Consider the following 24819-nt stretch of genomic DNA (forward strand, 5'->3'; position numbering starts at 1 on the left):
AACTCCAGCCGCTTGTGGGTGGAGTGTGAGCTCTGGGCTTGGCGGTGCCAGACAGGGGTTCTCCTGCCCCCTCCACGCAGGCAAATTGCTGACAGTGGCAAAGCCACGTTGCCATGCTTATGGGAACACTGCTTAGGTTTCGAGTTAAAAAAAAGAAAGAAAGAAAGAAAAGGATATTTGGATTTGGTTTCGTCTAGGGTTTGGCAAATGCGTGTGGCGGGGCGGCCGCTCTGGTCCAGGTCTGGGCGGGGAACGTGCAACTAGCGGGGCGTTAGGACCCGGTGCGCGTCTCCCGACCCCGCGCGCCCAGGTCCTGGAGCCGCGGGAGGAGAGGCTTGAATGGGAGGCTGGAGGGGATCGGGCTGAAAGAGCTGCCCGCGGAATAGCTCTGCCGTCGCCAGGCAACCGTCCTGACGCAACGCAAAAAAAAAAAAAAAAAAAAAAGTCCCTTAAAAAAAAAAAAAAAAGAATAGTGCTGAGAATTCACGGGAGCACTAGAGAAAGAGAGGCAGGAGCCGGCTTAGCCCCCGAGGCCGGGCCAGAGGCTGCGGAGCCGGGAGCCCGCGTCGGGAGTTGGAGGCGGGGTCCTCGGTGACACCCCTGGAAGGGGCCTCTGAGCACCCCGGAAGGTGGGTTTGCGGCCGGGGTGGAGACGATCCCAGGGCTGGGGATCGGGCTTGGGTATGTGGCTGTGGCCGGCGGTGCGGGCAGGGAGGGGGCTCGGGGCGCGTAGGTCTCCAGGGCGGCAGGGGTGGGAAGCAGCCTGCCTGGATCTGCGGGAGCACCGATCTCGGGGCGCCCTAAGGGCACACCCCACCTCCTCACCGGCCTCTGGGACTCTTCCCTCAGGGGGCGTGGGACAAGTAGCTGGACTCCATCTCCCAAATCACAGCTGGCCACCTCCAGGGTTAAGATTGCGTGGAGATTTGGGGTACCGGGTCTGAGAGGGAGGAGCCCCACTCAGCCTCTCCAGGTCTACTCCCAGACCGCTGGTCATCTCCAAACCCACCCTGTCTACTTCAGATTCAGCGACAAAGTTCCTGCCCCGAGCTGCATTTGTAACTCAGGAGACGTGACCAACCCACTGAGGGCGCTTGGGCCCAAGGGTGCTCTGCAGGGCTGAGGCCCCTGTGATCAGGGGGAAATGCACAGCCCAAAGGGCCCGCAGGAATGAGCAGGTCAGCCCTGAGGTTGTGTCACTGGGAGAGCGCAGGAAGTTCTTTAGTCCCGGGGAGTGGGCAAGTGTCTCCTCCCACCAAGGCAGGTGGGATATTCTGCTTTGAAAAAAACAACAACAAGCACACAAACCCTATTGCCTGCATCTGGTTTTCATTCGCCTTGGTGTGTGGTTCCTCCTGAGAAGGTCTGGAAGGCAGGTTGGTTTCCACAAACTCCCAGCCATTCCTGGTGAGTCCCAGGTGGGATGAGCCCAGGTTCCCATCCACAGGGCCATCCCCAAAGTGCTCAGGGAGGCCAGGTTCTGAAGGAGCTTCCCTTCTGACCCAGGCGGTCCTGCTGCCCACCAGGCACACATGGGGAGTGCAGAGTGCTAGGCAAAGTCCTGGGAGAGCAGAGGTGGCCACGCATCTCTGGCCTGACTGTATCCACAGGGTGGGAGCTGCTGCCAGCATGTCTGAGGGGCTTGGCAAAGCATCCACAGGCTGTATTTAAAGGGGAAAGATGACAGCTCTTCTGTTCTGAGTGCATTTACCAAGCAGGCACTGCTTGAGACGCCTTCACATCTGTTGGTCATTTTATCTTCACAATTGTCCTTCTAGGGGACATAATATCCTCATTTTGCCAACCAGGCTGGAGAAATGTAGTAACTTGGTGCAGTTCACAGGGCTGATGAAGAGCAGAGAGAGTCATTCAACCTCAAGTGCCTGACTTCTAAGACAGTGCCCTTAAAGGATGGCTGCTTTAGCAGATCCAAGGAGAGAGACCTAGATGGGGGTGGAAACCAGTCTCACCCAGAGCTGTGTGACTGGCTCATCCTGTGGCCTGGGAAGGTTCTTGCCATCTCCAGAGACCCTGTGGAGTCAGGAAAGCTATTTCTTGTGTCAGGAGTCTGAAAGGCTCTGTAATCGGGCCTGGCTCACTTCAGCCCTGCTGGCCTGAAGCAGAGAAAAGGGTCCTCTCCTTCCCCCTCCCCCTTTTTTCCCTTGCCCATCTGAAGACCCTCAAGTTCTCATCACTTGTTCTCATCTCCAATTACATGCATGGATTTCCATTAGATTATCAGTCCCGCTTCCATATTCACCAACGTGGCCTTTAATAGGATCTCTGGCTGGGAAGTAAGTTAAGGCAGAGCCTAAGTATTTCCTGAGGTAGATCTCAGGAAATAAAGTTCTCCACAGGTAAACTTTGCTAGGGGAAAACTCCCTTGGCCCGATAACAGTATCTGGAATTCCCAGGACCCTCTGGGGCTGTGTTCTCCCCACAATGGTGCTTTGCTTGACTGGAGGTTGAGCTATTTGCAAAGGTAGAAGATGAATGATAATCTGAGCAGTTTGCTCTCTGGTTTACAGACTAGAGGGGGGGGAGTCCTCACTCATGAATTGGAAATTCTTTAGGATTAACCAGGATGGCTCTTAAAATGCAAATGTAGCCTAGCATTTGGGTAGGGGAGAGGAGTAAGGAAGGAAAGGCACATTCTGAAGCAGACCTTGAAGGGGTGAGGATGTGTTGAATGAGGGCAGTGGGTACATGGGAGCAGGTGAGACTGGGGGTGGGAAAGAGGCTCAGAAGGGAGGTGAGATGTAAGCCTGGCTAATTTTTTGATCAGCCTGCAGAATCTGAGCTGCCGCAGAGGGTCAAGCTACCCACTTGAGTTGGGAAGGCTGCAAATATGAGCTTCTCCATGGTTAGGAGATTGGCCCCGGAGCATGAAAGCCCAGCACTTCCCCGTCTTTATCCTTCCTCTCCCCAAGACACACACACTTCTCTCACAGATGAGGAAGGAAAAAAGGGAGAAGGAAGGTGGGCAAGAGGAGAACGCAAAGGCTTGGGCTGCCCCATGCCCATCTTATCTCCTCCTGAATGCTAACTGACCTTCCCACCCGCACCCTGCAGCAATGCTCACCCATGAAAAACTCCTTGGAGAAGGGAGTGCAAAGAGCAGCAGCCCATCTCCCAGTGGGCCCTGCCCATCAAGGAAGGGCTCTCCCGTCTCTAGTGATAGAGGGGTAGTGAGCTCTCCAGCATCAGGGGCCTCTTCACACCTGGGTCCCTGCCCAGAAGCCTTTGCAGAGCCCCAGGAAGGTGTGGAAGTTCAGTTCCTCCCAGGGTGCAGACTGAGCCCCATTTCTTCAAGGCAATTTCTCTAGTATGGCCAGAAATTCTCCTCGGGTATTCTGGTCCAAGTGTGGGAGTTGGTAATGGGTCCCCAAAGACTTCCTCACAGGGCTTGTCCTGTGGGAACTCGAAGGGAAGAACTGATTTTCCAGATACGTAGTGGGCCCAGACAGTGACCTCTGCCTCAGCCACAGTTTCAGGGTTTCTTGAAGACTGAGCAGCATTTCCTCATTCCAGAAAGCCAAAAGAGCTTGTGAGTGTGACCCAGTGTGACCCGGAAGGCCAACTGGGGAATTCTCAGGAGGATGAGTACCCAGGAAGGTTCTGGATCAGGATCCTGAACTGGAGGCCAGTGAGGCCCTGGTGCCCCTGACCACCATCAAGTTAAAAGTGGCACCTCCTCCCTCTCCTGTGAGCATTGATTGACATGTGCTCTGCTCTGGAGACAGCATCCTACTGTGAACTGACCATCTGTCCATTTGGTCAGAACTCTCAGGTTTTGTTGTGTTTGGTTTATTTGTTTGACAGCAGCCACGGAAAACTTTGAGGATGCGAAGGCAGACCTCATTATCAAGTCGAATAAAAGCAAGCCTTTGACCAAATTCTGCCACATATGCAGATATTTCTGAGCAACTATTTATTTGCACATGGGTCCAGCAGCGCTCACACAGTTTGCTCTGTGGGCTAGTCCCAGCCATCTGCATCTCTAGATGCCCTGACCACACATCCCTTGAGGTCTCACTGCATTCTTTCACCTGCTCTTACAAGAGTCAAGTGTGTCTCAGAATTCATTTGGCCAACCCACATGTCTTGAATACCTCTGCTTTCACCAAGGAGAATGCGTTTCTAATGTTTATTCTGCTAATTATTAAATGCCTGGTATTGAGCAGACAGAAAGTCAGCTAAAGTGCTGGCCACAGTCCACTGGAGTGGGGTGACAGTGTTATTAGAGGCCAAACTAAGAATTTGCATGCAGTCTACTTCATTGGATCCTTCCAAAGCTTTGAGGTGGGTTCCATTATGATCCCCAATTCATGGATGAGGAACCTGAGAACTATGGGGTTAAATCAATGACCCAAGGTCATAGAATTACTAAGTGTTCTTAGTAATGTGGAAGGAGGTCACATGTCCTGCTTTCTGTTCTGCTTGTGCAGTGCCTGAGCCAAATGTCCCCTCCAAACCCCAGGGTGGGGGCAGTGCTGCACCTTGGGTGAGTGGCAGGCAGCGCCAAATGTTGCTGGTCAGGCTGAGCCCAAGCTGGAACCACCCTCAACTCCCCATCCTGGAGTCATTAGGACGGGGCCCTGCCCACACACAGGGAAACTCCAAGGGCCCTTCAGCCGCCTGGGAGGCCGGCAGGTCCAGACATAGTATGAAAGCGAAGTGACTTGCATGAGCACAGAGCACACCATGAGACTTCTTAGGAAGTCCTTGTGAAACCATTGAGTTTGGAACTTGCAGAGTAAGAGAGAAAGCCAGTCATCAGAACAAACCCACTTGAGCTGGGACTTGTTGATTCTGCTCATTTGAAGTTGGAGCCAATTATCCTGTGGATTGGGATAGTCCTAAATCGGTCTAGTTTGGGGGACTGAGACGAATGCCAGTCAGGAGACAGTTTGGTAGGCCGCATCCCGCTGCGGGAAGATTGTGCATCCTTGGTGTCCTGAGCTGTGAATAGTTCCGCAAGTTTTAGCCAGCTGTTCCCTGTTCTCATAGCCAGAATACGGCTCAAACTGTGTCTACTTTGATCTCTACAAATTGCTTTAAAGGCCACCCTGTGTCTACTTTCTGCTCCCTGATCCTTGCTGCCATGGCCTTTGGACAGAAAGTGTCTATGGTCACATGCAGCCGTCGGCAGGGATGGCCACAGGCTGCCTCTGCCCTTCCCGGACATCTCTGCCTTGTCAGGTGTTTTCATGGAGGAAAACCTTGCTTCATACTCTTCCTTTCCCAGGGCTGATTCCGTGCCTTCCCACCGGACTCTTGGATTCCCAGGCACCTTTCTCTCGCCTGTCAGAGCAGAGCAACCCTTTCCCAGGGCCTCACAGCCTTGCAAAAGCCACAGTGGTAGAGACTCTGGGTAACACGCAGCCCCCTCCCTGCAGCAGCCTGCACTTTCTCCTCTCCTTTCAGTGAGGCAATAAATTAGATTAGATTTATGGCTCCTGGGAGCCAGGGTCTCCCCCCGCGCCCCCAACAGGGAACACAACTTTTTCTTGGTGATTTTCTCGGCAAATTCTTTCACTGGGCAGAATGATGGGAAAGGTCTCCACGTTCCCAGCCTATGGCAGAGGCCTGTGAATCTGCTCTAAGCAGCCAGGAGCAGCACCCATCAATTATTCAGCACAAACTGAGTGCTCTGAATGTGCAAAGGTCTTAACAAGTATTTTTATAGATTCTAGCCTCACAATAGCTCAGCGAGACAAAGCAAGGCTTCCCTGTATTCTAGACAACAGAAGCTCAACCTGGAACCAAGATCAACCCAAGCCAGCCAGCCGCACTAACGGTGCTGTGTGACCCTGGCAAGTCTGGCAACTTCTCTGGTTTGTGGTTGTTCTGTAATAACTCTCAGGAAGGTCTCTCTGGCCCAGGCCACCGTGTGTGTGTGTGTGTGTGTGTGTGTGTGTGTGTGTGTGTGTGCAGGGGGGGATCTGTATACTTCTGTGTGATTTCAAAATGTTAGCGATTGCTCTTGTTGTTTCAGGTGTGGAAACAGATGTTTTGAATAAGCTGAGGTGCAGCCATTAGCACAGGATGTTGCAAAGCCACCTGCACTGAGAGACACATCCAGGAGTACAGGTGGGTCGGTGCCTCTGCCTCTGCTCCCGGTGGGTGTGGCTCTGTGACGTGGTGACAGAGTCTATGCTGTGGCTTAGAGTCTGTGCTTGGGGTACAAGGAAGTGGAAAGGCCATTGCACCAAAACACATTTCTGAGGGAGAGAAGTAGGAGCTTTAGAGGGCGAGTTGCCATAGTAACTGAAGGTGGGATGGGGCCCTTGGGGCTGTCTCCCAGGCCAGGAGCTCTCCTCTCTCCTGCCCCTGGCTGGGTGTCCAAAAAGGTTGTCTCATTCCCATCTCCCAGCAGTAGTGCTAGAACCCCAGGTGGGAGGTGGCCTGGGGCTGCCTGGAGCAGGAGAGTCAATGGGACTGAGGAGCTTTCTCCATGAGGCTGAGAAAGATGGAAACTTCAGGTTTAGATCCTTCCAGCTGAGCTACCTCAGCTGAAAAGACACCCTGTTTCTATGTGTCTATATTTAAATCCTATGAAAATATCCAGATGGCCTTGCTTGGCCAGGGGTTCATCCAATGGACCAGTCACTCTTGCCAGAGTAAGACCTAAAAGGAATGTCTGTCTGGGTCACATGAGTGTTCCTGGGGGTGGCGGCAATGGGCAGGGAGCTATAACTCACAGTCCCTTCAAATCACCTGAAATGATACAGGGGTGGTGCCTACAGAGGGATGCTAAACAAAGACATAGCTGACCACCTAACAGGTACATCAGAAATGTAACTAAGTCATGCAACTCAGGAAGACCAGGGTCAGTACCCAAGACTGGTGTAGAAAAGTGCTAAAATTTTGTTTGGAGAGGAAGTGATCAGTTCCACTCAGAAGAGCAATGACTGTAGAATGAGGTGGTGAACTAGCTTGAAGACTTAGTCAAATTCAAACATGAGTTTATGGGGAAAGGATAAAGCATAGAGTTTAGACCAGCCTCCCCCAAATCCCTGCCCACCCCCACTCCCCAATTCAAACTCACTAAAAACATCTTGATCTTGCAAGTCTTACCCATGAACCTGCAGGAGGTCTTCTGGGCAGGAAACCACCTGGATGTGTGAACTATTCAGGCTAGAATTTTGTTCACTGATGCACAGCATTGCAGTCTCCAGCGTTTATTGAACATCTGCTGTTTGCAGAGGCCTGTGCTCAGAACATAAAAGAGAAAGTAATGTCCTTCCCATTGAGGAGCTAGACATCTGGTCAAGGAGACAGGACACTCTCACAGTTCAAGGTCGTACAGGCCAATGAGCCATAAGCGTCATGGAAGCCAATGCCAGAATTTAAACAAGGAATGGCCTGGAAGGTGGGGTGTCTGTGAGGGCTTAGGAGAGGAAGCAAGCCTTCAGTTAAGCCCTAAAGCAGAGCTTTAGAATTGGTGAGGAGCAGGGAGTTCCCAAATGGGCCAATGACAAACCAAGGGATAAAAGTTCCCCTTTATTCATTCATCCATTCAATCACTTATTCATTCATTCAACAAGTTTACTGAGCACCTACTATGTGCCAGGCACAGCAGTAAACACGAGAAAGTCACTGTCCTCAAGGAGAAGTCAGGTGATAGAGCCAAGGCTTGAGGGCAGGGAACATAGCCTAGAAGAAATGGCTGGATTCTCACAATGGTTGGCTGCCAGGACAGGAGGAATAATCCATAGCTTCCAGGAAGTGGAAAGTGGAGGGTTCTCCTTTGTGGGCAGCATGCAGCCCTGTAGGTGTGCTCTCCCCTGAGGTGTAGATCAAGGGCACATTTGGGAAAGACCCTACTATCATGTGCACTCTTGACACCACCCCACTTCTCTCACTAGCATCCCCACTGCACATCATAACACACACGCAGCAATGTAACCCACCCGTATCCCTCCACCTATACACAAGCACACACAATGTCCCAACACAATTCTCTCCCACCACGCACACGTAACTGGTGCCAAGGGTCTGGTCTCTGGATGTCCTTCCCCCGTCTTAGGCGCTCCCAGTACCAGCTCTGACCAAGACCTGGAATAAAGATGAGCCAGGATAGATGATCTGTGTAGAGCCAGACCAGCGGGTGTCTCCTCCTGCTTCGGTCACCATGGCAACCTCTGATGAGAAGAGAAAACACAATTTCTGGAAGCTCCTGGGAGCTCCCTGGCTCTGGTGGGCAGCTCTGTGGGGCGCAGGCCTGTGTCCCGCAGCCTCTCAGCCCCAGGCATTAGCGCTCCTGCAAGTCTGCAGAACACAGGCGAGGATTTCACTGCCTCCATGCACCGCCGCCGCCGCCGCCGGAGGTCAGTCTTGAGTCCTGGCCCTGAGCTCCCTGTTTTAGTTGAGTACCAGGGTTTATGAGTAAACCCAGACCAGAAAGCCTGCCTTGTCACAGCTCTGAGTCGGAGTCCCAGGCCGAATGACGCCACATCCACCTGGGGGGAAAGCATTATCTGCTTTAGAAAAGGAAAGAAAGAGACTGAGGTGTGAGTGTGGCCTAAGCCACCCTGAATTTCTTTCAGTTTATAAAACAGGTTCTAGTCCACAGAGCCCTTCCCTCACTCTCATGGCTCCGCAGGGTGGATGCCGCATCACCCCAATTTCAAAAGAGGGGCAGAGACCCAGGCAGTGAGGCAAGGTGACTCCCCAAGTCTCACTGCTCCCACTGGGGGTGGTTCTGGTCTCAGAATGCACACCCACAGCCTGGGGAGCTGGGGTCCCCCTTTGATCTCAGCCTCTGAGCCTCTCTCAGTCACATGGGCCCTGCATTGGTCTCAGGTAGGAGGTGGGAACATGCGGCTCTGCGGAGAGGTGGGAGGTGGCCTGGCCTGGCTAAGACTGGGAGTCACAGTGGGGGCTTCAGCTGCCTTTCCTGCAGCCCTCAGACTGCCCCCCCTCTCCCACAAGCACTGGCTAAGGATAGGGAAGGTGCTGCTTGTCCTTAGGCCACTCCTGAGCTCAGGGAATGACTCTCTCTAAGGAGGATTTGAGGCTTAGTGACACAGGAAACACACTCAACAGAGGTGCTGGCTTTCAGGAGTGACTCCTGACCTGGCTGAGGAGCATGACAGACACAGAAGGGGGTGAACACACAGAGGTGGCAGAAGGCTCAGCAGTGGACATAGAGCCAGAGGCACTGTCGCCCAGGAGCGGGCCCGCTGCTATGGTCTGTCTCCTGCGGGGACATTCCTGCTATGAAGAATTGCCCTACTCTGGTTTAGGATTCTGCAGGATCTGAGTTTCCTCAGCAAGGCAGGCCTGGGGGGATGGGATGACTGCCTGCCTTCATGTGCCCACCATTGCCTACTATCCCCTTTTCTGTTGCTGGAAGCAGGGCCGGCCTGGACTGCAGGCAGGGCCTCGCATGCCTGTGCAAAGCAGTCTGTGGCTCCTCTATTGAGCGTACTGAGTGTACTCAAGGAGACAGGACAGTCTCACAGTTCAAGGTCGTACAGGCTGGTGAGCCATGAGCATCATGGAAGCCAGTGTCAGAATTCAGACAAGAAATGGCCTGGAAGGTAGGGTGTCTTTGGGGGCTTAGGAGACGAGGCAAGGTTTCAGTTAAGCCCTAAAGCAGAGCTTTAGAATTGGTGAGGAATAGGGAGTTCCCAAATGGGCCAATGACAAACCAAGGGATAAAAGTTCTCCTTTATTCATTCATCCATTCAGTCACTCACTCATTCATTCAACAAGTTTACTGAGCCTAAAACCAGAGTGTGTCAGTTTACGCACAAGGACCCTTGAAGGGCACTTCTGCTGGAAGGAAGAGTGTAAGTTTACCTGCATGAAGTTGTTATGTCCTCACCAAGCATTGCCTGTAGTAGACTGTAAATTAGGAAACATAGCTATGAATGCAGATGGAATCCCAGTAAAAGCTTCTTTAAGAGGACAATGGTCACCACCCCGGGGTTCTCCCTGGAGGTGGCACCAGCCCCTCTAAAGGGCACATGGAGTCGTGAGGACGGGAGTCACGCTGTTTTATGCCACTGCTTAGCCCTCAGTTATACATTTGCCTTCCAAATGGATTGTATGTTCCCCCTCATTTCAGCCAGGGCTCTTGGTTGTAAGCATCAAAAGACAACATTATTGTAAGGTATTCACAGAAGTGGCAGGAGGTAAAGACTCAAACAGGCAGACCCAGGGCTGCTGGGAAAACAGAGGCAAGCAGCCCTGTAAATGAAATGACCCTCTGAGACCAGTTCAGAGAGGTGCTAGGTTGTTACCCACACAGCACCTCAGACCACTTTTGACACCAGGCATGTGAGTTTCCACACCAACCAACCGATTCTCTGGTTCTCTGCAGCCACCAACTGGGTAGCCTACAATTTAACTCAATTTGACACTGTCTACCTCAAGCTGGCATCAGATTCGCCAGTTAGGGGCTCAGTCCCACTAAACTGTCCCCCACATCACACATCAATCACAAATCCCAGGATATCACCTGTATTTCTAAATGACTGGTTATCAATCAGGAATCGCCCACAACCCCCTCCTGAGATTCAGTCGTTTGTGAGAATGGCTCACAAAACTCAGGGAAACATTTCCTTATATTCACTGGCCAGGTGAAGAGGTCCTACATAGGACAAGGTGTGGGGGAGGGGTGCAGAGCTCCCACGCCCTCCCAGGCATGTTGCCTTCCCAGCACCCCTGTCTTCCCCAACCTGGAAGCTCTCTGAACCCCTTCAGTTAGGCTTTTTTTGGAAGCCTCATTAAATAGGCATGATCTATCACCTCGTTATTTCCCCCTGGCCACCGGCCCTATCCTGAGGGACTATCCAAATGACAGCTCATTAACATGAGCTGTAGTGGGGTCGAGAGAGCCTTGCTATGAGTAACAAAAGATGCTCCTTTCATTGTATCAGTATGCAACTGTCTCAGGAGCTGGGGACAAAAAGCAGACATTATAACAGAGGTTTTCCTATCACTCTCGTCACCTAGAAGATTAAAAGGGTTTTAGGAGCCCAGCCATGGTGGTTCAGTGGTTGAGTGTCAACCTATGAACCAGGAGGTCACAGTTTGATTCTGGGTTAGGGCACACGCCCAAGTTGGTGGCTCAATCCCCAGTAGGGAGCGTGCAGGAGGCAGCCAATCAATGATTCTCATCATTGATGTTTCTATCTCTCTCCCTCTCCCTTCCTCTCTGAAATAAAATATAAATATAAAATGTAAATATATATATATATTTAAAAAGGGTTTTAGGAACTCTGTCTCAGGAACTGGGGATAGAGACCAAATATATTTCTTATTATATCACAATAACAGACCCCCCAACAGTCCTTTACCAGGGATGACTTAGCTAATCCCACCTTCCCTGCAGGTCACATCTGCCTCCGAGGCTGGATATGGCCACAAATGAACCCCACCTGACCCTCCATTCTGCCCTCACACACCAGACTCAGAGGCCTGAGCCTGGGCATCTGATTGGCCAAGTTCAACTCACATGTTTGTACCTGGTTGCCAGGGCACCTGGTGGCCAGGGAGGAGGGAGGAGGTGATCCTCTGGTTTCAGAGGGCAGGTGCCCGGCCTGTTTGCTCTCCTGCACAAAACAGGGAGCTCCCTACAAACAGGAAATGGCAAACAAACAAAAGACAAATATCAACAAATACTGGCCATGTTATTCTATATTCTTTGTCCAACACATGCTTATGTTGGCTGCAAGTGTCAGAAACCCAGTCAAAGAAGCTTAAGCAAAGAGAGTATATAAGCTATCTAATCAAGGTCAGGTGGTGGCTTCCAACAGGACTGAGGGCCTCCAGCTATCTCACATGCTTGGCTTGGTTCATCAGGCAGCCCCTCAGCCTGTGGTGAGCGAGATGGTGAGCCAGCAGCCCCAGCCAGCAGGGAACACGAAGCTCCAGGATGGTTCTGATGCAAAACCCCAGGAGGACTCTGATTGGCTCAGCTTGAGTCATGTGACCACCCTGAGGCAAGAGAAGGACCATCAGTCCCCAGGAAGCACATGGAGGGGCTCCCCATAGGAAAAAAAAAAAATGCTCCTTCCAGAAGGAGGGAAGGGATGTTGAGTGGAAATTGCCTGATGATGCTGGACAGGGAGGAGGGCCTAGAACTGTACCCGGGATACTGAACAGCCCTGTCTGTGTACCAGCACTTAGTCCTGGCCCTCCTGTCTTCCTAGGGCCTGATAGCCTGTGTCCAGGACTCTGAGGCCAGGGCAGGTCTAATAAGCACAGGCAGTGAAGGTGCCATTGCAGGAAGTCCAGGTCCACTCTGCTTCCCTGAGCCTGTCCAGACTGGCTCAGACCTGAGCAAGTATATAGGCCACAGTGAGTGAATGAGTGAGTGAGTGTGTGTGTGTTGGGGGTGGGGGATAGGAGAGGGGAAATCTGTTCCATTTGCTCATTTAGCCCATGAACATTTAAAGAGAGCAGCATGGCGCTACGTGCTAAAGCCTGGTTCTCACCTTCATGAAGCTCAGTCTGGACACCATCAAGAAGGTCCCGGCTTGGACGGTGTGGCTCATTTGGTTTGAGTGTTGTCCTGTGCACTGAAAGGCCACTGGTTCAATTCCTGGTCAAGGGCACATACCCAGGGTTTGGTCCCAGGTTGGGGTGTGTTCAGGAGGCAACAAATTGATGTTTCTCTCTCTCTCTTACCTTTCCCTTCCTCTCTAAAATAAAAAGAGAAAAAAAAGACGGTCCCTGGTAGAAGTGCTGTGGCTTGAAAGGGCCAGTAAGCCTAGTGGTTACAAGCCAGGGTGGAGCTGGCTGCAGGGATTCAAATCCCAGCTTCACCCCTTAGTTCTGTGATCATGGGCAAGCTAGTCAATCGCCCTGTGCCTCGGTATCCTCGTCTGTGTAATGGAAACAATGATGATACTTGCCTCAGAGGGTTGTTGTGGGGACTAAATGTGTTAGTTAGTGCATGTAAAGCTCTTAGAACAATGCCTGGCGTGGTACGCTCTGAGTAAGCATTAGCTAATATTGTTGTGATGACATAATTGTTTCTCTGAAGTGCTCTTGTTGCACACACAGCTTGGGCAAATTAAGGAAAACTTCCTGAAGGAAAAAATTCCTGAGAACTGAGGCGTAGAGGGAGGGAAGGGCATTGCAGGCTGAGGGAACAGCTTGTACAAAGTCATAGGACCTGAGAGAGCGTGGAATTCAGTGGGACAGGAGTGCTGGACAGGTGGGCTTTTATGGAGAAGAAATTGAACGGTTCTAGCAAAGAACCTAAGACCGGAAGGAGCAGGCACAGGCCCATAGATCCAAACAGAGAGCGCGTAGCTTTCTAGTTTCTCAGGAGAATGTAGGGCAACAGGTCTGAGAGAGACAGACAGAGACAGAAAATGGGCCAGCAGCCCCCTGTACCATTCCCTGCCCTCGGAGCCCATCTAGGAAGTGGGTTTGAAAGTTGTCCAAGTGAACAGATTAGGTCATCATGAGGCGAGGTGTTGGCTGAGTGACTGAGCTGCACCCACATGGCTCCTCCAGCAGCCGGAGGAATTAGCTCATGGCTGGCACAGCCCTTCCCTCCCACAGCCACCATGGTCCAGAGTGAGCCAGGCAGCCTGCTTGAACAGCAGCCGCTGTGTGCAGAAAGGCATGTCCCCACTGCAAAAAGGCCCATATGCCCCGGGGCTGGTCCCTTGCAGGGGGTGGGGAGGACTGCCTGGGGGGACTATGGTCTGACCTTGTTTTTCCGGCTGCCCCAGATCCCAGGCCTGGCTTTCCTTCTCAGGCTCTCGCCTTTGCAAAGCCCAGAGAGAAAGTGTGTAGGAAGGACTTAGGTTAGGTGTAAAGAAAGCCTGACTGTCCAGGCATTAGAGGGTCCCACCTCCAGAGCCCACATCCTGGAAGTTCCTGGTTTGTTCAGATAAATGGAAGCCCCCACTGCCATTCTGACTCAGGAAGCTGTCCAGTGCTCCTCTGCCCCCTGCACCTGGCTGGCACCTCTCCTGCAGCTCAGACTGAGTCCAACTCAGTTATGCCTGGCCTGGCCTGCCTGGGTGACACTCTAGCTGGAAGGGAGGGAAGAAACCCCCTTGGGCCCTTGGGCACTGGGACATCCAGAGAGGCAGTGTTCCCTGGTTCAGTGACCAGAAGGACAGATTCGGTTTCAGCAAATCCCGGGGAGTGCTGGAGCAAAGGAGGCAGTCGAGAACTTAGTCCCTGCAGGCTGCACGTGACCACACCTCCTAAAGGGCTGAGTCCTGATCCACCACATGTGCCTTGATGATAGTAATAATCCTCAGGTGGGTACTGCTCTTTATAGTTTGCAGAGAGCTTTCACAGGTGAGTCCAGCTGATTCTTACCGCATCCTTAAGATGCAGATGGGGAGGGGAGCGCCAGTGCACAGATCAGGAAACTGAGGCCAAGAGGAGAGGGCTGATTCCAGGTGCTTGCATCCCACCCCAGTCCTTGCTCTCACCTCGCAGCTAACACAGTCAAACCTGGGTCACGTGGGGCCCCAGGCCATGAGCAGGGGTGTTTAAAATGTGAGCAGGAAGGGAAAGGCATGGGGTATATTGTGGTGATTTTAAAAGCTGGGCTCTTTTTACTCCTTGCTATGGCAGACCTAGTCTGGCATGATGAAAATGCAATTGAGACCTGAAAATCGGGTCGGGGGGGTGGGGTGGGGGCATGTGTCCACTGACTTCATCTCAGTTGGCTTTCAAGGAAGGATAGAAGGGTGTGGAGATGAGCTCAGGTCAGGGACCACCAGGATGACTGCTCAGGGCAGCCCGAAGGGGCCATCTGGGGCTACGACTGATGTGGCGTTGATAGGTCTTATCATCTTAAGAATAATATTTTTTAAATTAAATTTATTGGGGTGACATTGGTTAATAAAATTACATAGGTTAAGTATAATACTTTTTAAAGTGTGACTTTAGAGGTATACTTGTTTGAAGTATACCACTCACCAGGTTAAGGGCTCACTATTTGCTACTTTAATCCTCACAATGACGGATGAAGCCCACAGTATTGTATTACCCCAGGGTCTGCTTCATGAGCGAGGGACCTGGGCAGTCCCACAGGGCCCTGCACCTGGGTTAACCCTCTGCTGTTGCCATCTTAAAAGTCTTCGTTCTTTTTAACAAGGAGCCCTGCATTCTCATTTTGCACCAAGTTGGGCAAATTACATAGCCGGTCCTGGTGACCCCACCTCTTAGAAGAGGACGCAGAAGCAGAGTGGTCATAACGCAATATGCCCACGATCAGAGAGCTGGGTGCCCTGGGGTCTGACCAAAGGCCCACACCCTCTGGAGTAGAAAGACGCTGACTGGAGTCTGCAGACTGTGCCTAAGTCCCACTCCTGCCACCTGCCCGGGGCCAGGGACGGGCCCTTCAGCCCTCCCACCTGTGAAATGGGGTGATCCCTCCTGCTGCTCGGGGCTACTGGGAGGAGCAGTGGTGTGCACAGGGGTGCTTTTACACACTCCCTGAGGCTCAGCAGATTAAAGGATCATCATTAGCTGACTCACAGTGGGCTGGTGCTCCTGTTAATGCCCCCAAGTTGCCCTGACGTTGTCTTCACAGGCCTTCTCTGAATTGATTTAGAAACTGATAACATAACCTCCCCCTTCCCAAGGAGGCAGCCTCATAAAGCCATCCAGTCATAACTGTTGCCCACCCCAAAGGAAGACCCTTCCCAACAGGTCTCCCTTCGCTGTAGATGCCCTGCCATCTTCCGTGGGTGTGTAGCTGGGGGAGACAGAGGCGACATGAGACTTCCCATTAGTTTCATCTGCTCATGGTTGCCTGCAATGAGATCCACTCCAAAAAGCATTGCTGGAAATAACCAGAGCTCCTGTGTCCGTGGGAAGAAGCCTTTATGGGGTAAAGCCGCCCCAAGGCACACTCAAAACAGATCCTGGCAGCTCAGCAAAGAGCAGACGGCGCCTGGGAGGGGCCCCAGAAAGCGACGAATAGGTCTTTAGAAGAGATTCTAAAGACGCCTGTGTGACCACGTGACTGTACAGAAAGACACCCATGAGAACACCCCACCTAAGCCTACAGAATACATGAACCAACCTTAGTTCTGCCAATGCCCCAAACCCAGGAGGTTGGTATTATGGCCCCATTTTATTGGCAAGGAAACAGAGGCTCAGTTAGCCTGACAGCACCTTCAGCTAAGGCAGTCTGATTCCACATCTGGTGTTTCTATCTCAAGACCAGAGGTTCTTAACCCCGGCCTCACTCAGACCCCTTGGGGAGCTTTAATATATGCCGAGTCCCACTCCAGATGAACTGAGTTACAACCCCCAGGAGTGCGGCCTGGCAATGCACGTTTGTGGAAATTCCTCAGGGGATTCCCACCTGCGTGGTTGGAGGTGAGATGCAGGTTTCTCTGTCATCAATTGGGGTGGAATAGTCCTCCTTGGTCCTCAGGGGTGCCCCAGAGCAGGGGCATCAGAGCATGGGGAGAAGGCAGCCAGTCTTCCTCCGGGAACGTTACAGTGCAGGCGGGAATTGTAGAAACACCTAGGACAGCCAGCCAGCTCGCTCTTCTTGAGCACCTCCACGCCCGAGTGGGAGAGAAGCCGCACAGCCTCCCTGAGTGGCCCTGCCTGTGTTTTCATTTTGCTCCCCTCCGTTTCTGCCTCGTCCTATGCCTGCCCACCATCACTCAGTGCCCAGTCACTCACCCCAGACAAGCAATCGCCCTCTCAGTTCCAGGTTTTTTTTCCTTGCAGAGACCTTTTAAGGCACCTACAAGTCAATAAAAGTATCTTCCTCTCCCCACTCTTCCGCACCAAGGTGGCACCCTCTCCAGGCTGCAAATGCCCTGTGTTTTCCAGAGAAGCTGTATCTTGGATGTGGTTCCATATCCTTTCATTCTTTTTCACAGCTTGCCTCAGCACAGATTTTTTAAGCACCCCAAAAGCCAAGAAGTTCCCTCCATCGTCTGAGTCAAATGGTCCCGCTCTGATGTACCCTGTGAGTGCAGGGACGTGGAGGTGGCGGCGGGGGGCGGGGGGAGGGAGTTCTAACTCCAGGTTACTTCTCTACCCTGTACCCTGATATTATGGGGCAAGCACCTTGGCTCAACCTTCTCCCCAGAGGTGGGGAGGCCAAATCAGATGAGGGAGCTGATGCCCTTGCCCAGGAGGCACTGCTGTGTGGGCAGGAACGTGATAACCATCTTCCCAGAATGGTGAGTCACCCTGAGTACATCGGCTCTTCATGGGCTCCAAGGTCTATTTGCTTCCTCCTCTGAAGAGTGAAGTAGGTGTTGTTTTGGGAGGAAGCAGCTGAGAGTGGCCTTGAAGAGCTGGTGCCTGAGGACAGGTGCTGTGGTGGGTGGGGTGGGCGGAGTCAGTGGTTCCTGGACCCAACGGCACACCTGCATCTGCATGGGGACCCTCAGGCAGCAGCCGCTCATGGAGACCTGAGCCCTCAGAATTGAGCCACCTGCCCATGTCCTTGCTCATTGCTGGGAGCTTTTCGGTGAGTAATTTAACCCCTGAGAGACTCAGGTGTCTCACATGTAAAATGGGAACAAAAGCCAGGAATTATAGACTTGCAGTGAGGATGAGGAAGTAATAGAGGTGCAGTCATTTCCTAAATCATGAAACACTGTACAAAGTATTGATTTATTATTACCTCCTCTGCACCAAGTTAAGGCATTAAAATCGCCTCACGTCTAGTCTCGAAGTAGCAACTAGCAGCCTTGTCACCAAACCTGTCAGTGTCCCCTGCTCAGGAGCGCGCAGGCCCTGCTCACAGCCTTCACTGACATTGTTCCCACCCTTCCTGCAGGGCCTTCCTGGACTGGCCAGAAGCTTCTCACCACCTGCCCTTCCCCACAAGGGGGGAGCTGCTTCCCCGCCCATCTCTGATCCGCCTGCATCTCCGGGACTGATAAATCTTCTTGGCAAAGCTGCCCCAAAGATTCCTGCTAACGCTTGCCTGTTCCTGCCTTGTGCGGAGCATGGCACCCACAGGACTCCGGAAAGAATCTTAAACCCGAAGCTCTACCGCTGCTCTGGACGGCACTCTGTGCGCTCCTGCCTAGTCCCTCTTGGCTCCGGGAGCTGCTCACACCCCAGCGATGCCCATGGGAGCCTTGGCCCCAGCTGGGTGAGACCATTCCAGAGTGGGCCCCACCCTTACCAGCCCCCAGGACTCCCTCAGCACCTCCACCACCTCCCATGTCTGACCACCCAGCAGGCTCTAGGATGTCTGTGCCTCAGATCCAAGTGGAAGAAGTGCTGGTGGGGGAAGAGGTGCTGGCGGGGGCAGCCCCACCTCCTGACGACCACCTCCGGAACCTGAAGGCCCTGACGGAGAAACTGAGGCTGGAGACCCGCAGGCCCTCCTACCTGGAATGGCAGGCTAGGCTGGAGGAGCAGGCCTGGCCCTTCCCCAGGCCGGCTACTGAGCAGCGGGAGTGTGGGGAGGAAGAGCCCTCCCCGCCGAGAGAGCCCAGGCAGCACCCGCCACCTAATGCAAGTGCCAGCCAGGATGCCGGGACCGGGCCCACGGGCAAACTGGAAGGCTTTGAGAATATTGACGAGGCCATAGCCTGGCTCAAGAAGGAACTGGTAAGTGGCTGCCCCTGCAAGGATCCCAAGATGCCATTCTCTGTGTGTCTGTCTCTCTGTCCCTCTCTCTCTCTCTCTCTCTGTTTCTGCCCCATCTCTACCTCTCCCAAGTGCACATCTGTCATTTCCTATTAAATCAAAGGTAGACTTTATTGCCATGTAGTTACATGACATCCATGCATCAATAAGCCCCTAATCACAGGTACTTCTGAAGCAAGTGTTGCCCATGAGAACCTGAGCCCATGAAGGTGTCCCCTGCCTTCCCCAGTGCCACTCCTGGCGTTAGTCTCATACTCTCGTCCCTGGACTGCTCTGGGGGCTCCTGGAATATGGCTGCCCCTTATCTCTGAAGCCCTCTCACCTTGCCATCCACCCAAGCTGCCACCTGGCTCCTGTGGCCATCCATTTAGCAGACCGAGTGGTCACTCTCCCAACAGTGCTGTGCTGGCCAGTGAGGCCAGCCCAGGGCAGAGCTGCCAGGGCACAGAGCTGGGGATGGGGGTGCTGCTGTAAGTGGCTCGGGCTCAGGCCAGCAGCACTCTGTGGATATTGAGTGCGAACAGGAGCTGCACGGAGGGCCGGTGGCCAATCAGGCCTGAGGTGAAGGCTTTGGGCTGGGCCCCAGAGGCCGAGTAGGAATCTGCGCAGAAGTCGGGGCTGGGAGGGCACCCAGGTGAAATGAATGAAAGCAGCAAGCATGGGTTTGGGAGCTGGGGCCAGCAGTTTGACCTTTTTTCTGCTCACGGGCTCAGCAGGCTTCCATCAGTGGCATCTCCCAACAAGTGAGAAAGGGGGTGGGCATGTAAGCTGTGTGCCCTTAGCCCAGGGGAGAATCTCTGATCCCAGGCCTGAGGGCCTCTCAGCAGAGCCAGGCATGATGCTAACCTCCCATGCTCTCAACTCCTGCCCTGCGCCCCATCACCTGCGGCCCGGCCACACCTGCCCAGTCAGGCCATGCTAACCACAGTGTCAGTCATCAAGGGCCAACTCCCTTCCAGAGCTACCAGTAACTTCTGAGTCAATGGTGTAGGCCAGTGGTCGGCAAACTCATTAGTCAACAGAGCCAAATATCAACAGTACAACGATTGAAATTTCTTTTGAGAGCCAAATTTTTAAAACTTAAACTTCTTCTAACGCCACTTCTTCAAAATAGACTCGCCCAGGCCATGGCATTTTGTGGAAGAGACACACTCAAGGGGCCAAAGAGCCGCATGTGGCTCATGAGCCACAGTTTGCCGACCATGGGTATAGGCAGAGCCTGTTTGGTTGTCCTGCACAATCCTAAAAAATACATCCCACTGGGGCCTGGAGTCCCCCATGAGTTGAAATAACCGTGGCTGGGGTAGGGGGTGTTCAGGGACTCAGGCATCTAATTGGAAATCTTTTTTTAGTTTTAAGTTTCGATATTGAGACTGCTTCTTAAAACACACCATTCCTCTATGTCTGTCTTTAGTAACTGGGGTGTAAGTTGGTTTGCATAAAAGATGGGACACCTGTGGATTCTCTGTGTCACTGCTCAAGGGGGTGCAGGAGGAGAGGAGAGATGGACCCACGATGGCCAGAGCAGACCCTGGAAGTTGCCCTTTCAGTTCCTGAGGCTGAACTGCTTTCATTTGTTTTCACAGAGAGGAACAAAAAATATTTCCATTAATCAAGGATTCAATTTGTTGGGTTAGGGTTCATTTGAGGTTTTATTGCTTTGGGGAGCAGAGGCTTTTATTTTCTAAGTGAGCATTCCCCATCCGCTCCCTTTGGGGTGGAGATCAGAGACGAAGTTCCCTGTGTGTAAACCAGTAGGGAGTTCTCTAGAGCTTGTCCTCATCCTGGAGCATCAGAGAGAGGTGCCTCTCAACCCAAGCTGCATATTAGAATCTCCACGGAAACCTGGAAACCTCCCAAATCCTAACCACATCCCAGACCAATCAAATGAACATTTGGCATGGGGGGGGGGGGGTGGTGGCGGGGTTTGAGGACCCAGGCATGAGTGGTTCTTAAAGTTCCCAGGTACTTCACCAGCACAACCTAGGGGGTGAACCACTGCCACAGGCCCACGGGCCATGCTCATTTTTGTTGCCAAGCCATTGCAAGCCAAGCAGAACAAGTTGTCTGGCCAGAGTATGCTGGCGGAGAGGAGGAAGGTGAGCCAGGTCGAAGACAACCGTGGGTAGTGGATAGAGTAATACTCCATAGGGGGAGGGAGGAACATTAATTGTTAGGACAAACTTGGCTGCCAAAGGCTGTGCTGGGTGCAAGTTCCTCAGCCAGGGACTTGACCCCTCTGGATGCAGGAAACTGGAAGAACAAATGAGTGACAGTAGGTAGGTGGGACATGCTTTATTATGAGCAAAGCAGCCAGCAACTGGCTGGTCAGTGGCAGCTTATATACACCCTCAAACAAAAGCGGCCTCGTACCAATTAGTGACTCTCGCTCGCTCGCTCGCTCGTGCTACATTAACATAAACAGGTTATCTAAGACCTCAGCAGTCAACAGAATGCATGGGTGTGGGGGCAAAAGGAGAAACAAGGTTGGAGGGAGTCCCAGCCCTCACTCCATTATCTCTTTGATTCTTACAACAGGCCTGTGTGATTGCAGTTATTGTGCTCCTTTTACAGATGAGTAAACCAAGGCTCATAGAAGTCAGATGACCTGCCTAGAATTATATGATTAGTAAGTGGCAGAGCCCGAGCTTGAACTCAGCCTTCCCCACTGGGAGTAGAGCACTTTGGGGAGAGAGCCAGGAGATGAAGCTGGAGGGATAGGTCTCCTGCAGAGGGCGCTGCTCAGATATGCCACTCTGGCTGCAGGGTAGAGAATCTCTTAGAGCAGCGACTCAGACTCTAATGTGCATACAGGTCACTAGGGTCTCTTGTTAAAATGAAGATTCTGATCCTAAAGATCTGAGATGGGGTCCATGATTCTGAATTGCCACCAGGCTTGAAGGTGATGCTACCCTGCTGGTCCACAGACCACACTTTGAGAATCAGGACTGATAGGCAAGACTGGGGCTAAGGGACTAAGAAGGGACCTCAGAGGGAAGCCCAGTGATCCCCAAGCCTGTACCCTGAGCCCTGTCCCTTTTGGCGTGGGGCTTGGCCAGTGAATGGGCTTCTGGGAACTATTCACAGCATCCTGCATTGAGGGTGCAAGAACCCAGTTCTTTCAGAAGAGGGTATGTGTAAGGTCAAAAGCAACCCAAACACAAAAGGGCAGGCAGGCCAACTCGAATGCATGCAATTCTGCCCTTTTAGGAGATTAAACAGTAACAAGGCAACTCGTAAAATCCTTTGATTGAATTAAAAACAAGATTTCAACATTTGAATAAACCCATTCTTCGGTTTTTAAGTCTCAGTCAAAACAGTAAACTCCATCATTGTTTTTTTTCTAATTTATCATCTGTTAACTCTTTCAAGGTATTATTTAAAATTTCCATTTTTTTTTAACTCAATGAAAGTAGTTTCAAATAACTTTTAAGCCCAGAATCAAGTTTTCTCTCCACCTGAGCAAGCGCTCTCTGCTGATTTGTCCGGCTCAGGTGCAGATTTGTTTCTCCCCCTGAAGTGGCCGAGAAAACAGACTAGAAATCTGTAATCCCATCACCTGTGGCTGTTTTCCCTACAGAAAGCCAAACACTCAATATGACCGGAGTTTTGGCTCAGTTGTGGGTTTGTGCCCAGTGGTTCTCTGACCTTCATGAGGCGGTCCCAGTAGCGGTTACCACAACCAGCAAGGCGTTGGTTGTCAATGTTGACCCTTTTAGAGGCAGGCCATCTTGGTCTGGAAAGATCGGCTTGTCTACCCCCTGCTTCCTGCAAGTCCAGCTCAGAGACACACAGTGACTGCCTGGATCTTGACTTGTTTCCAGGGCTTTAAAGGCTCCCAACAGCTCCCTCAAGGGTCTCTTCTCCCTCTCACTTTCCACCAAAGGAAATAACAGTCACTCTTGACTGCCCCCAGGAACTTGCAAGTAGAATGGGTTTTGTGTTTTTGTTTTTTCAGGCTTCTGTGTTGGGAGATACAAGGAAGGTGTTGCTCATCAAGGTGTAGCTATTGGCATTGCCCCTCCTGAGTATTTAGACAGGGCTGCCGCCTCTGCCCCAGGTGGCTTTGGGCCACCTGGCTCCTCCAGGCCTACATCCAGCTCTGCTGTTCATGGGAGACAGACTCAGTACCTGTTTACGTGGCTGTTGTGCAACTCTGATATTTCCAGACTGCTCACCTCGCCAGAAGGTCGCAGTCTTCAGCTTCCCACCTTCGGTCAAGTGGCCTGGGCTGGGGTGGGGGCAATGTTCCAGGAAGGGGGAGCTAGAGAGTGCAGAGCCCTGAAGCTGTGGGACTGAGCCCTCTGGCTGAATTCAGAACATATCACAAATGCGTCTGTGTGTGATCCCAGAGCTAGCAGCCGCAAGGGGGATACAGGAAGGAGGAGCTCTCTCTGTTTTCTCTTTTTAATTCTGCTGCAGTGCCCCCCTTGCCAACCTGAAAGCCAAAGAAAAGGGAGAAATCTTCTGCTTGGCCCATGTGATGCCAAATGAAAACAAAGCATAAGGGGCTATCTTTGTAGCGAGAATCCCTGGGCGTTGGCAGATATTTTTCTTGTAGCTTCATGCAAAGTGTTGGATCCCTGCAGACAGAGCCCCTCAAAGGTGTTTATGGTTGCTAGAGAGAACAAAAGGAAACCTGACAAGTTTTCATCCTTCCAGGGCCTGCTGTGGCACGAGGCTGTAGCCCTGGACTCAACTGGCTCCTCTGTGGTGGCAGCTTGAGGTGCTCCTCCCCTGGTTAACCCTCTCCTGCCTGTGCTTGGCAAGCAGATGACTGGGCTGTCCAAGCCCAGTCCTCTGAGGCCAGTTTTACCATTTTTGCTGAATGAGATGGCTGAATGACAGTTCAAACTCACCGAGCGTCTTTTAATGGGGATGGAGGTGAGAAATGTGAAGATGGCGGCCACATTAATGCCTTCCATCTAGGGAGCATTTTGTGGTCCCAAAGGCACTGATACATACCATTTTCGGTGGCTTGGAGGTATTTGCTATTCCCATTTTATAGATAGGAAGGCTGAGATTCAGAAAGGATGAGCCTGAGGGTCACAGAGGTTGACTTGCCCAAGGTCAGATGCAAGGGTGTGGCTAAACCAAGACACAGACCTGCGTGTCCTGGCTCTGGCTCCAGATATTTTTCCTTTGCACGAGGTATAGATACTGGCATCAAATGTTTGAGTCAGTGGGGCCATGATTTGTCAAAAAGCCCACATTTGAAACCCTGCAGTTGTAGAAAGGGACACGTGTAAAGGGTTACAGAGAGCTATTAGCAATGTCTCATAACAGCCTTTAGCAGGGACAGGGCAGCCATGCCCATTCTATGATGAAAATAATAACTTGTTCAGAGCCACCAGCTGTTGGCTGAGCTGGGTAGGATCCACAAGAGAATTCCTAGTCCAGGTGCCCCTTTCCTCCAGGTGAAGTCTTTTCAGTCTGTGTCGAGCCTCTCAGCCTGTCCACACCAGTGAGCTGCAGGAGGAAAAGTGTTCTGTTCCTCTGACCAGAGGTTGGCCCTTTCATGGTTACTACAGAATGTATAGACAAAGGTATCAGCAAAGGAAATAGTTCAAAACAACAATGGTCTTTGCTTCCTGGGTACTAATATCATTCTTCAGACTTTTCTGTAGTTTCTGAGATGTTTAAAATGGAAATATATATAACTAGTGGATGGTGCACGAATTCGTGCATGTTGAAAGGAAATTAATTAGAAGAAATATTTTAATATTGCTATTCGCCCTTACTCTATAGAAGTGTCAACCAAATTCACTATCGACAATGACAGATGGAAACACACCCTTGCGATTGGCGCCAGTGAGAGCTTTATATGTATCGCACATGCGCAAGTCAACTTAGCCTTTTATAGATATAGAACAAACTTGTTTAATTAGACCTGCTTTCTGATTTAGCTAAACTTTTTCCAGCCCAGTGAAGCACCCCAACTTCTCTTTCAGGTAATTGTCAGCAACACAGCAGTAAATAGCAACATGAAGCAGATTATTATTGTAGATCACGCAGGGAGAACAAAGGGTGAAATATATTTAACTGCATCAGTGTTTGACTATATTCTGCACAGTGAGAAAACCTGAAGTCATTTTCTTTTTTTTTTTAACCTGAAGTCATTGTCAAGGTCCACCATTTCTTATTTCTTTTTAGTCAGGTCAAGTTTCTAAGCTTTCTAAATCTCTGTTTTCCGGCTAATGAAAAGAAAATAGGATTCCACTGAGTCTCCTATCTACCTACTGC

The 24819-nt window shown here is 51.7% G+C and overlaps 1 protein-coding gene across 1 annotated transcript in view; it reads left to right on the forward strand.

The window, feature by feature from the left end:
• Positions 1 to 466: 466 nt before the first annotated feature.
• Positions 467 to 24819, forward strand: part of FAM167A (family with sequence similarity 167 member A) — a 36264-nt gene continuing 11911 nt past the window's right edge. Inside the window, exons 1-3 of the mRNA XM_080672237.1 lie at positions 467 to 629; positions 5999 to 6093; positions 17753 to 18537. Of these exons, the coding sequence (XP_080528363.1) occupies positions 18145 to 18537 (393 nt within the window). The 5' untranslated portion in view covers positions 467 to 629; positions 5999 to 6093; positions 17753 to 18144. The remainder of the gene's footprint in view (positions 630 to 5998; positions 6094 to 17752; positions 18538 to 24819) is intronic.

The sequence above is a fragment of the Plecotus auritus genome, assembly GCF_963455305.1.
Source record: "Plecotus auritus genome assembly, chromosome: 6".
NCBI lineage: Eukaryota > Metazoa > Chordata > Mammalia > Chiroptera > Vespertilionidae > Plecotus > Plecotus auritus.